The sequence below is a fragment of the Capricornis sumatraensis genome, chromosome 22 (assembly GCF_032405125.1).
Source record: "Capricornis sumatraensis isolate serow.1 chromosome 22, serow.2, whole genome shotgun sequence".
Taxonomy (NCBI): domain Eukaryota; kingdom Metazoa; phylum Chordata; class Mammalia; order Artiodactyla; family Bovidae; genus Capricornis; species Capricornis sumatraensis.
The window spans coordinates 28,818,657-28,831,202 of NC_091090.1; the positions used below are offsets into that span (position 1 = coordinate 28,818,657).

Sequence of the window (12,546 nt, forward strand, 5' to 3'; positions counted from 1 at the left end):
GCTGCCTGGGAGCCAAGGTGAATTCCATGCACTGGGCAGAACATTTGGTCCTAGTCTCTGGATCTAGGAACAATTTACAACTACAAATCACTGCAGAGATTTAATTAAGGATCAGCTCCATTTCTTCCTGCTTGCCAGGCTAGGCCAGAGATTTCAAGGTCAATGTCTATAATGTAGGCTTTCTGGATTGGTTGTCCAGCCACTGGGATTAGGTCACCTTCAAATCTAAAGGCTTTTGTTTACATAATAATATAGTCCCGACACCGATTTCCTGGTTGTGCCATTGCCCTATGGCAGTCATGTATGGATGTGAGAGTTGGACTGTGAAGAAGGCTGAGAGCCGAAGAATTGATGCTTTTGAACTGTGGTGTTGGAGAAGACTCTTGAGAGTCCCTTGGACTGCAAGGAGATCCAACCAGTCCATTCTGAAGGAGATCAGCCCTGGGATTTCTTTGGAAGGAATGATGCTGAAGCTGAATCTCCAGTACTTTGGCCACCTCATGAGAAGAGTTGACTCATTGGAAAAGACTCTGATGCTGGGAGGGATTGGGGGCAGGAGGAGAAGGGGGCGACAGAGGATGAGATGGCTGGATGGCATCACTGACTCGATGGATGTGAATCTGAGTGAACTCCGGGAGTTGGTGATGGACAGGGAGGCCTGGCGTGCTGCAATTCATGGGGTTGCAAAGAGTTGGACACGACTGAGCTACTGAACTGAACTGAACTGAACTGAACTGAATGGTTATGTTATGTACCACTGGGGGAAGCTGGGGAAAAGGCACATAGGAACTCTTGGTTCTGTTTATGCAACTTCTAAGTCTAAAATTATTTAAAAATTAAAAGTTTTTTAAAAAAGAAAATCCTATTGATTCACAGTAATGCATAGCTTAAAATATTGTGCCAAACTGCACACACACACACACACACACCCCTCACAAACTACACCTCATGCACCACCCCATCACTGTTGTAGCCTCCTGATTATCACTTTGGAATAAAAATATATTTCTAAGATACATTTTAATGCATATCATCCACTTAAAATACAATAAACACGAGCTTACTATTTGTCCAATGACTGAAATGACTTTCACAGGCACTAAGAGACATTCCTAATTTTTAGGTTCTGACACATATGCCCAGTCCCTTGGTTGTGGCACATTCCAGACAACAGAACACAAAAGAGACAGCACAGCAGAACCCCAGGGGCACAGCTGCAAAATTGGAGGGGACTGTGCAAAATTTAACAATCAGAAATGAGTTCCGTGGGATCTAAATGCTGGCACAGATGAAACACCTTATTTTTCAGTCATCAAAATGATTGAGGGATCTTGGGATCCATTCTTTAATTTCCTCTTTCTTCTCCCCATTCTTTGATTATGGAATTATACCTACATCCATTCATTTCTTATATTCAATTAATTTTTATTGAGCAAGTATAGGGACTAAAAGTTAACAAGCCAATTTAAGATCATTTTATAACAGAATTTTAAGATCATTGAAGAAGAAAATGTCAGGAATATACCTAATGAATGTACTTAATGAATTTATGTTACCACCTTAAACTAAAATCTCATTCTCCAAATGCAGGCACTGTATTGTTTTTTAACTTTGTAAAGAGGAAGAAAGTAAATGAATGGAAAGGGAAGGCATCTAACAGGAATCAGAAAACCTGTTTGGGGATCAATATATTCACAGGTCAGTCTACAAAGTCTCAGGTGGCCTATGAGCTCGTATGTGGTCCTCTGGTTCTCTACACCTATAGCCGGCTCATTTCTTTCGCTTCATTTTGTTTTGTTTGTTCTGTGTTAGTTTCAAGTATATAGAAAAGTGATTCAATTACAAATATATATATTCTTTTTCATACTCGTATCCGTTACAGGTTATTCCACGACATTGAATATAGTTCCCTGTGCTCTATAGTAGGTCTTTGTTATTTACCTATGTTATAAATAGTAACATTTATCTGTTAATCCCAAACTCCTAATTTATTCCACTTCTCCCTTTCCCACTTGGTAACTATAAGCTTGTATTCTATGTCTGTAAGTCTATTTCTGTTTTGTAAATAAGGTCTTTTGTACCTTTTTTTTTTTAGATTCCACAGATAGTGATATCATGTGATATTTGTCTTTCTTTATCTTACTTCACTTAGTGTGATAATCTCTAGGTTTATCCTTGTTTTTACAGATAGCATTATTTCATTCTTTTATGGATAAATAATTTATATATATATATATATACATACACCCCACATCTTCCTTATCAATTCAGTGGACACTTAAATTGGTTCCATGCCTAGGCTATCATAAATAGTGCTACTATGAACATTGAGGTGAGTGTATCTTTTTGAATTTTAGAGTTTTCACTTTTTCCAAATAGTGCTGCTATGAACACTGAGGTACATGTTTCTTTTCGAATTAGAGTTTTCATTTTTTCCAGAAACATGCTCAGGAGTGGGACCACCAGATCATACTGTAACTCTATTTTCAGTTTTTTAATGAACATCCACACTGATCCTCATAGTGGCTGCTAGTCAGCTCATTTCTTACTAGTCAACTAGTAGTCAGGACACTTGCCCCAGAGACAAGACTCTACCCAGTGAAGCAAAGCAGGCAGCACCCCTGACACTCAGCGTGGATTTAGATACATTCTAGTCTCCTGCAGGAAGATGACCTGGGCATCTCTGAGGGTGTCCTTTCTTCTAGGCATTTCAAAGTAGTCATGATTCTGCGATCCAAGAAACTATATAAATCATAGCTGTTAAGTCCCCAAAGCTTACTGGGACGGCTGTGCAACAAGCCCTGTGCTCGCCAACAAGTTAAATGTTGCTCTCGTTGCTCTGTGTCTAGGGCTGGGTCTCCTTCAGTCCATGCAGTTCTGCCTCCTTTCCTCACTGGCATATTAGCTGCCCCTATTAGGCACCTAAAATAGTGTGTAAGTGCTGTGCTTGGAATAAACATAATTAAGAGTCTGGCAGAGGGTTGAAGAGATAACCATGACTTTTATTAGGGGTTATTCAGCTGAAGGTAATTAAAAACAGATGATCAGAGAGAGAGAGAGAGATGTTCATTCTCTCCATTCCTCAGAAACTTGGCATAATTGTCACAGTAGATACTCAGAGCCATGTCCTGAAGAGTGAGGCCCTTAACCCTTTCATAGATAGTCCATGGGACAAAACCTTTGGAAAAGGGGAAACTAAATGGCCTTCACACTACTCTGATACCATTCCTCATTCACAGATTTGTGGTTAATCTACCAGAAAAAAATAATTCCTTAAACTGCTTAGATAGAAATTTACCAAGAAAAAGTAATGTTAAGTTGTACTAAATAATGGAATTTTAAAAAAAACAAAGGCCAACAGAGTGTATAGCTGGCTTTTGAACACTGCAGATATTGCAGGTGTCGACCCTCTATGCAGTCAAAAATTGACATAGAACTTATAATCGGCCCTGTATATACATGATTCCTTGGTGTCCATGGTTCCACGCCAGCTGTGGATAATATGAGAGTGTAGCATTTACTATGGAAAAAACTCTGAGTATAAGTGGACTCATGCAGTCCAAACCCATGTTGTTCAAGAGTCAACTGTACTCTGTTCATCCTGGAATCTGACATGCTCTCACTCACCTCACGACTCTGCTGACCCTCAGTTTTAAACACTCTTAAAGGGCAATAGTATGAACACATTAATACAGTAGCATAATGAAGATTTTAATAATTATTATCAGAATCAAGGCCAAATTCAGTGACCACCACATATAACTCAGGAAGATATTTTATGACCAGAAAGTAATCAGTATTTACTTCATTTCAGTTCATAAAGACATTGCTTCAAAGAATGTTAATGGGAATTCTGAGGAAATGATTACATTTATCCTAAAACTGTTTAATCAAAAATCATAAAGTAGTTTCCCATTACCAATGTGCACCAAGTAAGTGATTTATCCCACAACACTGATGCTGCCACTCAGGATAATTTTCAGAGTGAACATTATGCCTCTCAGCTCTGATCTCTCTAGAGGATCTGAAGCTCTTACCTCTATAACATTGGTGGGATGGCGGATGTAGATACCAGAGGGTGTCACCACTTCAGGACTGGAGAGTCCCTCAGCACCAGAAACACGAATGATCACATTGTTTCTTATTATGTTCCCCTGTTCTGACCAGTCTAATTTAAGAAAAGGGGATTCGCCAACATAATTAATATGTACTCAACCCAACATTCTTATTTCTACTAATATATGTTATAGTTCTCATCATGCATATACATATATTATATAAACAGCTGTAAACATCTAGTGCGTTCAACAAATTTAAGACATCTAATATTCTGCCAGCAGCCCTGTCTATAAAATGTATGACAACTTAAACAGATGGTAATAAATTTAAAACCTATTTACATATTTACCCTTTTCTCCTCCAGGAATAACCTCCCAAGGGATATACCTTATCTCGGGGGATGTACCTGAGAACAAAAGATGATGTTAGTTCAGCACATTTTGTGCCACCCAGGAAAATGAGAGCTTCTTTAATACTATTTCTTGTTTTGGTGTGGCTTGCTTCAATTTGTGCGTGTGTTTTTATCTATGAATCAGACAGATACAGATTATGTGAAGCTTTTAGTGCTAGAACTTCATGAATCAGAGTGTGAGTGAAAGTCGCTCTGTCGTGTCCAACTCTTTATGATCCCATAAACGGTAGTCCATGGAATTCTCCAGGCCAGAATACTGGAGTGGGTAGCCTTTCTCTTCTCCAGGGGATCATCCCAACCCAGGAATCAAAGCAGGATATTCTGCACTGCAGCCGGATTCTTTACCAACTGAGCTATCAGAGAAATCAGAAGCTCATTTTAAATAAAAATAACAAAGAAATAGATCTATTGTTTTACTTCTTAAGAAGAATCTAAGTGACTGTCTCTGTAGTTAAATGGCACAGGCTCCCCTGTTATGTCCAGCCCCACCCTGAGCTCTTTGAATTGGCCACCAACCATCTGCATGCCCCTCTCTTCCCCTGGAAGATCTGGAATGTCCTGGATAAATAGGCTAGACAGGATCTGAGACACTCACACTCAGATCGGAGGTTTGAAATAGAACAGAATAAAAGGGCATGGGCCACGCTACAGAAGGGCTTCCCAGGTGGCACTAGTGGTAAAGAAACCATCCACCAATGCAAAAGACTGAGACCCAGGTTCAATCCCTGGGTCAGGAAGATCCCCTGGAGAAGGAAATGGCAACCCGCTCCAACATTCTTGCCTGAAGAATCCCATGGACAGAGGTGCCTGGCAGGCTACGGTCCATAGGGTCACAAACAGTCAGACACAACTGAAGCAACTTAGCACGCACACATGGATTCTACAGAGACTTGGTCAACCGTGCAGCATCCATACAGAGCAGCTGCACAGATCCCCTTTCTTCTAGGTCTTCAGATATCTGGGTTTCCTATGTCATTTCATGCATCTGAGGCTGCAAACTTATTTTGCATGAGTTGAGTAACTTATCTAAAATTCACTGACAGATATTTTAATTCCATCACCTACAACACAGTAGAGATCAAAGAGCCTCCACTCACAATATCCAAGCAGTCAAGGCCAAATTCCTCCTGCAGGTTTTATTCCTTGCCTAGTTAATACCAATTCCACAAAATTGTTTCCCTCTAAAATAATATTGTTATGGTGCCTCGCTGAATTTCTGCACCGGGTTTCAACAAACTTTTCCTTTACAGCAATAAAAGTAAAAATAAGCAAAGCCAGCCTTCCATGTGTTAGTCTGACTGCCCTGTCCTTTTCCAATCAGACTGTCTTGCACCTGATAACTTCTACTGTCCTTAGCCCTTAGCCTTTTAGAGCTGGTGTTAGTTTGTGCGGTGCTTAGTCACACAGTCATGTCTGACTCTTTGGGATCCCATGGACTGAAGCCCACCAGGCTCCTCTGTCCAGGGGGATTCTCCAAGCAGGAATACTGGAGTGGGTTGCCATGTCTTCCTCCCCGTGATCTTCCCAACCCAGGAATCAAATCCAGGTCTCCCACATTGCAGGCAGATTCTTTACCGCCTAAGCTACCAGGGAAGCCCATGAATTCTGGAGTGGGTAGCCTATCCTTTTCCAGAGGATCTTCCTGACCCAGGAATTGGACCCAGATCTCTCACACTGCGGGCAGATTCTTTACTGTCTGAGCCAGCAGAGAAGCCCATGAATACTGGGGTGGGTAGCCTACCCTTCTTCAGGGAATCTTCCTGACCCAGGAATTGAACTGGGGTCTCCTGCCTTGCAGGCATATTCTTTACCAGCTGAGCTACCAGGGAAGCCCAGGAGTTAGTTTACATGATCCATATTTTCTCACTAAACTATTTCCCTCCCACAGTTAGAACCTTTCCAGCTTTTATCTTAACAGATCATTCCTAAATGAAACATGCACATTTTCCCACTGATGATATCACAGAATTAATTTAAATAGAAAACACTAGCTAACAAGTACAGTTACAATTTTCCTTTCACTGAAAACCTCTGATTTGATTATTCTGATATAACCAGAGACCTTCTGTTCATTAATAGATTTATTTCTTTCAACAAATATATCTCCAAATGCACTATTTAAAAGTTCTGTTAAGTACTAAGGAGATGATGTTCGCATGAAATCTGGTATTAATAGAAAAACAGACATTGATCAGATGATCAGAAACATGATGTATAATTTTAAATCAATAAGTAATGATTGGTAATAAAAGAGTTTAAACAGACAGACTTGATTTGGGAGTGTTAGGGAGGGCTATCATAGGAGGAGAATGAATGGTATGAACAGAAGGCAAGAGCTGTGCAAAGGTCCTGAGGCAGGAGGAAGTGTGGCCTTTTGAAAGAATTAAAAGAGGTCAGTGTAGTGAGAGTACAGAGGGAGAGAAAAAGAGCAAGACAGGTATACCAAGGTTAGTAGAAGCAGTGTCACGAAGGGAGTTTTTTAAGCCAGAGTAAGGATTCTGGATTAGATTCTAAAAGAAATAAATTCTTAAAGGGCTTTAAGATGATGCAGTCTGATCTTTTTAAGGATAACTCTAAGCATCAAAAAGGGAATGGACTTTAGGAAACAAATGTCAATACAGATGACCATTTAGAAAATTCTTAAAACATAGGCTTCTTCGACAAGCCACAGAAGGAGTGAAGAACAGGATTCAAAAATGTTTAATTCCTTGTTCAACATCCAGGTTTGACACTTCATGAGGCTGCACAAAGACATATTTATGTGACTTTGAATTATTATTAACATTGCTGACAATAAATTTTGTATTTATTGTATATTGATTAACATGAACTGAAATGTCCATCTTTAAAAATCAGTTTCCTGAGAGACAGACTCACAGACATGGAGAACAGACTTGTGGTCACCAGGGGGGTAGTGGGGTGGGAGAGGGAAGGATTTGGAGTTGGGGATTAGCAGATGCAAACCATTATACAGAGGATGGATAAACAAGGTCTTTCTATAGAGCACAGAGAACTATACTCAATATCTTGTGATAAACCATAATAGAAAACAAAATGAAAAAAGAATATATATATATATATGTATATGTATATATGTGCATAACTGAACCATTTTGCTGTACAGCGGAAATTAACCCAGCATTATAAGCCAGCTATACCTCCATAAAATGTTTAAAATAAATTTAAAGAAACAAAAAATAAAAATTCATTTCCTATGGGTAAAGCTTAGTAAACCAATTAAAGATGACTGAATTTACAACTAGAATTTCAAACTACAGCCTATTTCTAAAGATCAGAGACTAAAGTTTTTACAAATTGGAAATTCAAATCTAGGAACAATAATTAAAAAAAAAAATAATGCATCCTCCACCAGAATGTCGAAGTTAAACCAGCTCATTTCACTTACCCACCAGCAGTGCATGGCCTGAAATATCGTAGAACACGTTACTGTCTACCTTCAGGCTTGAGGTCTGGGACACACTGAGGCCTCTGCTGAAGGACCGCCACACTGTGCAACCCTGCAAATAGGAACCTGAACAACAAAGAGGAAGGTAAACAGAAGGGAATCTCAAAGGTTCCTCACATTCTGTTGATCATCCCCAAATACTGCTACAATATAACTAAGAACACTCTTCCACACAATAATAAAATTCAAGAAATAAGGAGCTGGCAGCAGCAATTTTAAAAACAGGCAGCTTAGACCAATGTATCTTAAAGACACCAAAGATAACCAAAGTGGAATCCAAGGGCCACATGTTAGAAAAGAAAACCATCTGAGAAAGAGATAGTATGGCCAAACCACGAGGAATGCATGGCTCTCAAGACATGACTGAGCGACTTCATTTCCACTTCTCATCACAATGTAGTGGATAACAGCTCAAGAAACAAACAGCTGAGGCTTACAGACCAATTCTGACCTCTGAAAACAGCATCCAGCATGAGGAGAGGTAGTCGTTATATCTTGAGCTATGAAGTTATCCTTTTAATTGAAGTATAGTTGATGTACAGTATTTCATGCATACAGCAAAGTAATTCAGTTATGCATATATATGTGTATATATGTATATATATGTGTGTATATATGTATATATGTGTGTGTATATGTGTATATATGTATATATATATATGTGTATATGTTCATGTATATATATCGGAGAAGGCAATGGCACCCCACTCCAGTACTCTTGCCTGGAAAATCCCATGGACGGAGGAGCCTGGTAGGCTGCAGTCCATGGGGTCGCTAGGAGTCGGGCACGACTGAGCGACTTCACTTTCAGTTTTCACTTTCATGCATTGGAGAAGGAAATGGCAACCCACTCCAGTGTTCTTGCCTGGAGAATCCCAGGGACGGGGGAGCCTGGTGGGCTGCCATCATGGGGTCACACAGAGTCGGACATGACTGAAGCGACTTAGCAGTAGCAGCAGCATGTGTATATATACATATTCCCTTTCATAAACTTTTCCATTACAGATTATTACAAAATATTGAACACAGTTCCTGGTGCTATACAATAGGTCCCTGTTGTTTATCTGTTTCACATATGTGAATCTGTTAATCCCAAATTCCTGATTTATCCAAATTGTAAGTAAAGCTAGAGATCAGTCTGAGGACCAGAACTCTCACATTTGAATACGGTGGTTTGTGGAACTGGAGGGGAAATACCTTCTACTGTGCTAAGAGAAACTGACATTTACGAAAATCATTACACTGGCTCCATGAACATATTTTATGACCTCCCAAATCGATACATGTGGACTGAATCAATTAATGAACAACTATTTACTGAGTATCAGCTATATATTTCAGGAATTATGTCTTGTGCCAGAGGTATAAAGATAAATAAAACTAAGTAAATCCTGCATTTGTGTATCTTGAGTCTGATGGAGAAAACTCACATTAAAATAATTAAAATATTTTATTTGTATAATAAAATTATAAATCCTGAAAAAGAAGCTTTGTATTATTTCCAGACAGTGAGGGAAATTATATCGATACCAAATGTTTGAAGTATTAGAAAAATGGCTTTGGTTTATGTAATAATTTGACCTTTAAATTGGGACTCTCTAGAAAAATCTCAACTACAATGTCTCCATAGACACAGGGTCTATAGATTCGCCTTGATCCCAGTACCAGATGCCTTCACATCACTCACTAATAAGTTAGCCCATCCACACCCACTCATGCAGGAAACACTGCCTGCTGCAGAGTTTTCCTGACCAGGTCTCCACCATAACATCACTGCTTGCCCCTCGGAATACAATGGTACATCTGAACAACCAGTAAGGACTAATGTGTTAACAGAGCTATAGTGGGTGAGTTCAGGGAACGGTAAACCTCTAAAGGAAACATCAAGCAAAGATTCCGACACCCGCTAACTCCTGTGACTGAGGACAGCTGGCCACACAGGTCATGAGAGCCTGTAGGGCATGAAACAATAAAGGATTCTTTGGCAAGCATGCCAGAAGTTTCTAACCTCTGGGTTAATGGGCTTCCCCCTCCCAGGAAACACATTTGCATTTTAACAGAGACCTACAGGAGATAATGTATTAATTCAGTGGATTTCAAACTTTGGTTAAGCACTGAAAAGTAAAAGTGAAAGTGTTAGCCATTCAATCCTGTCCAACTTGCAACCCCACGGACTGTAGCCTCCCAGGCTCCTCTGTCCACAGAATTTTCAAGGCAAGAATACTGGAGTGGATAGCCATTCCCTTCTGCAGGAGACCTTCCCAACCCAGGGATCAAACCAGGGTCTCTTGCATTACTGGCGGATTCTTCACCATCTGAGTCACCAGGGAAGTTCAAGCACTGAACCCTTTTTCAAATAAAACCTAATAAACATATAAATAAATAAAGGTGCAGGTACTCAAAAGCAGAGGTTGAGGAGCCAGACTGAGTAAATTTTTGATGGGTAGCTGTTGATTATGTTCAATTGATAACTCCTATGTGACTGCTCCCCTCACGTCTACTGGAACTGACCCACATCAAATATTCCTCAGCATTATAAGCACCAGGAGACGGAAGAACCAGAAAGAAGGGTACAAAGATTCGGATCATCCTAATGTACCTGGGAAAGAACCATGTGAGGGACCCATGCCCCTAATGAGTGTAGAAACAAATAAGGTGGAAGAGATCTTAGAAAATTAGGAGAGGTATTCTTGGCAAGCAGATAATTTGAAATGAGAAAAAGTGCTGCTAGCCAGGATCCTGCCTTCAATGACCTCATGGATTACTTTGTCAATGTCTGTTGTAATCCTAGCACTTTTCAAGCCCCACTGATCCTCCCATATGCCCTGATGTGCTTTGTCAGGCATTGACTTCTGGAGCACCACCTTACCAAGGAAGGGAGAGCTTGACTGTGTGGGTGTTGAGGTGCTGAGGGCAGGGGAGCGTAACCATGCAACGGGGCTGCTGTCCTCAACACTCAGCATCTGTACCCATCTCTCAACTCCATATATCAGACTCTAGCATTGGAATTTCACCCTAGATGCTCCTACACCCCTCCAACTTTGATCTCAGAGCCTTTAGCAGTACATCTGGTCATGTTCTTCTTTTCTGATTCTGATCTTTTTATCTACTTGTCCCCACCTGCCTTGGATGTCTGCTGCTTCCCTCGTGTCTCTTCAGGTCTGGCCAAGGTCTGCATGCTCTGTCTGCTCTCTGTCCCCAGGAAGAGAGCCTGGTTCTCAGCCATTCTCCCCACTTTTCCCAGGCAGGGGATTCCTCTGCGTTAGGACATCTTCCCAAAGTGCTTTCCACTAGCCTTGACTGATAATTTATACTATTTAATGTCAATCTATCTGTAGTTACAAACCCAGTACGTTGTAGTAGCAGGATTCAAAACATGGATCTGTGTGGTTCCCTCCATATCTGCTGTAACTATAGTAGCATTTCTCAAAGGGAAACTTGGATTACTTGTTCCAGAATCAGGTTTAAAATTCAGTTTTTCTAGGCTCACTTTGGATCACAATTTGTCTGAGACAGGGTCTCTACATAAGAATTTTAATAAGCTCTCCAAGTGACTCTTTGAACCATAGACCTATGGTATAGTTAGCCATCTCTGAACCCCTCATGTCCCCACATACCACCTACCAGGACCCCCTTGCATGGAGAGCCTTGAATATAGAAGAAGAAAGATGAGACATCATGCCTGGGCCTCCTCACCTCTCATAGCTCCCATCAGCATCAGTGAGCTCACGTGCTCACGGAAGGCTTGCCCCAAGTCCCGGAACTGCACTCCTTTCAACTGGACCCGGCTGGGCTCCTCCGGAAAGGATTGAACGATGACTCTGGCCCCCAGATCCCTGGATCCCAGCATCTTCTCACTCTTGGAATACAAACAGTTCTGCAAATCACCTAAGACACAGAATGAAGTCAAGGGGCACAGAAGAATGTACAACATGATTCTAACCAAATCTCCCAGCACGAAAGGCACTGTGGGCACAAAGGACAGACCATGACTGTTTATTTAATAACCTTACTTCCCTTTTACTTCAATTCTCCCCTCTGGATTATTAATTAAAACATCTGATAACTAGAACATGATGTTGCCTTCACTCTATTATTTCTAGAAGCCCCCGAATTAATCACCTTAATTATTATCACAAAAAGGCTGACTAGAACCCATTAAACCCAACCTAAAAAGATGCTTATTACAATCCAAAAGATCCCCCTCAGGGAGTGTGCAATAAAATGACCCTCTGGTGGTGGATAATTGAAGGGAAGACATGTGAGCGCTAAATGTAATCACATCTCTTTGCTGTCCAGTGGGGTTTTCCCAATATTTTGCTGATTTATGGTTTGGGGACATAGTAATGATGCCATCGAAGAAATGGAAAAGGGCTCCAGAGAAAGGACTGAGCTGCCCCCATACCAACGCCTCAGTCCCAGCAGAGCCCTAGTGAGGACACATGGCATTTGGTGGGGTGAACTAACCTCAGTATGGAGAAGAAATCATCTCCTGAATTAACTCTTTATTATCCAGGTTAATAAACCAATGAAGAAGTGCCACTAATACAAAATTATGGATCATTCTAACAGTCATTTGTTGTCAGTCTCAAAGAATGCATATCAGTTC

General features: G+C 40.6%; 1 protein-coding gene across 1 annotated transcript in view; it reads right to left on the minus strand.

Annotated features, from left to right (window-relative positions):
• Window positions 1-12,546, minus strand: part of PKHD1 (PKHD1 ciliary IPT domain containing fibrocystin/polyductin) — a 445,700-nt gene that overhangs the window by 255,694 nt on the left and 177,460 nt on the right. The window contains exons 39-42 of the mRNA XM_068960604.1: window positions 11,634-11,825; window positions 7,878-8,003; window positions 4,409-4,465; window positions 4,038-4,168 (exon numbers count right to left, since the gene is read on the minus strand). Coding sequence (XP_068816705.1) covers window positions 4,038-4,168; window positions 4,409-4,465; window positions 7,878-8,003; window positions 11,634-11,825 — 506 coding nt within the window. The remainder of the gene's footprint in view (window positions 1-4,037; window positions 4,169-4,408; window positions 4,466-7,877; window positions 8,004-11,633; window positions 11,826-12,546) is intronic.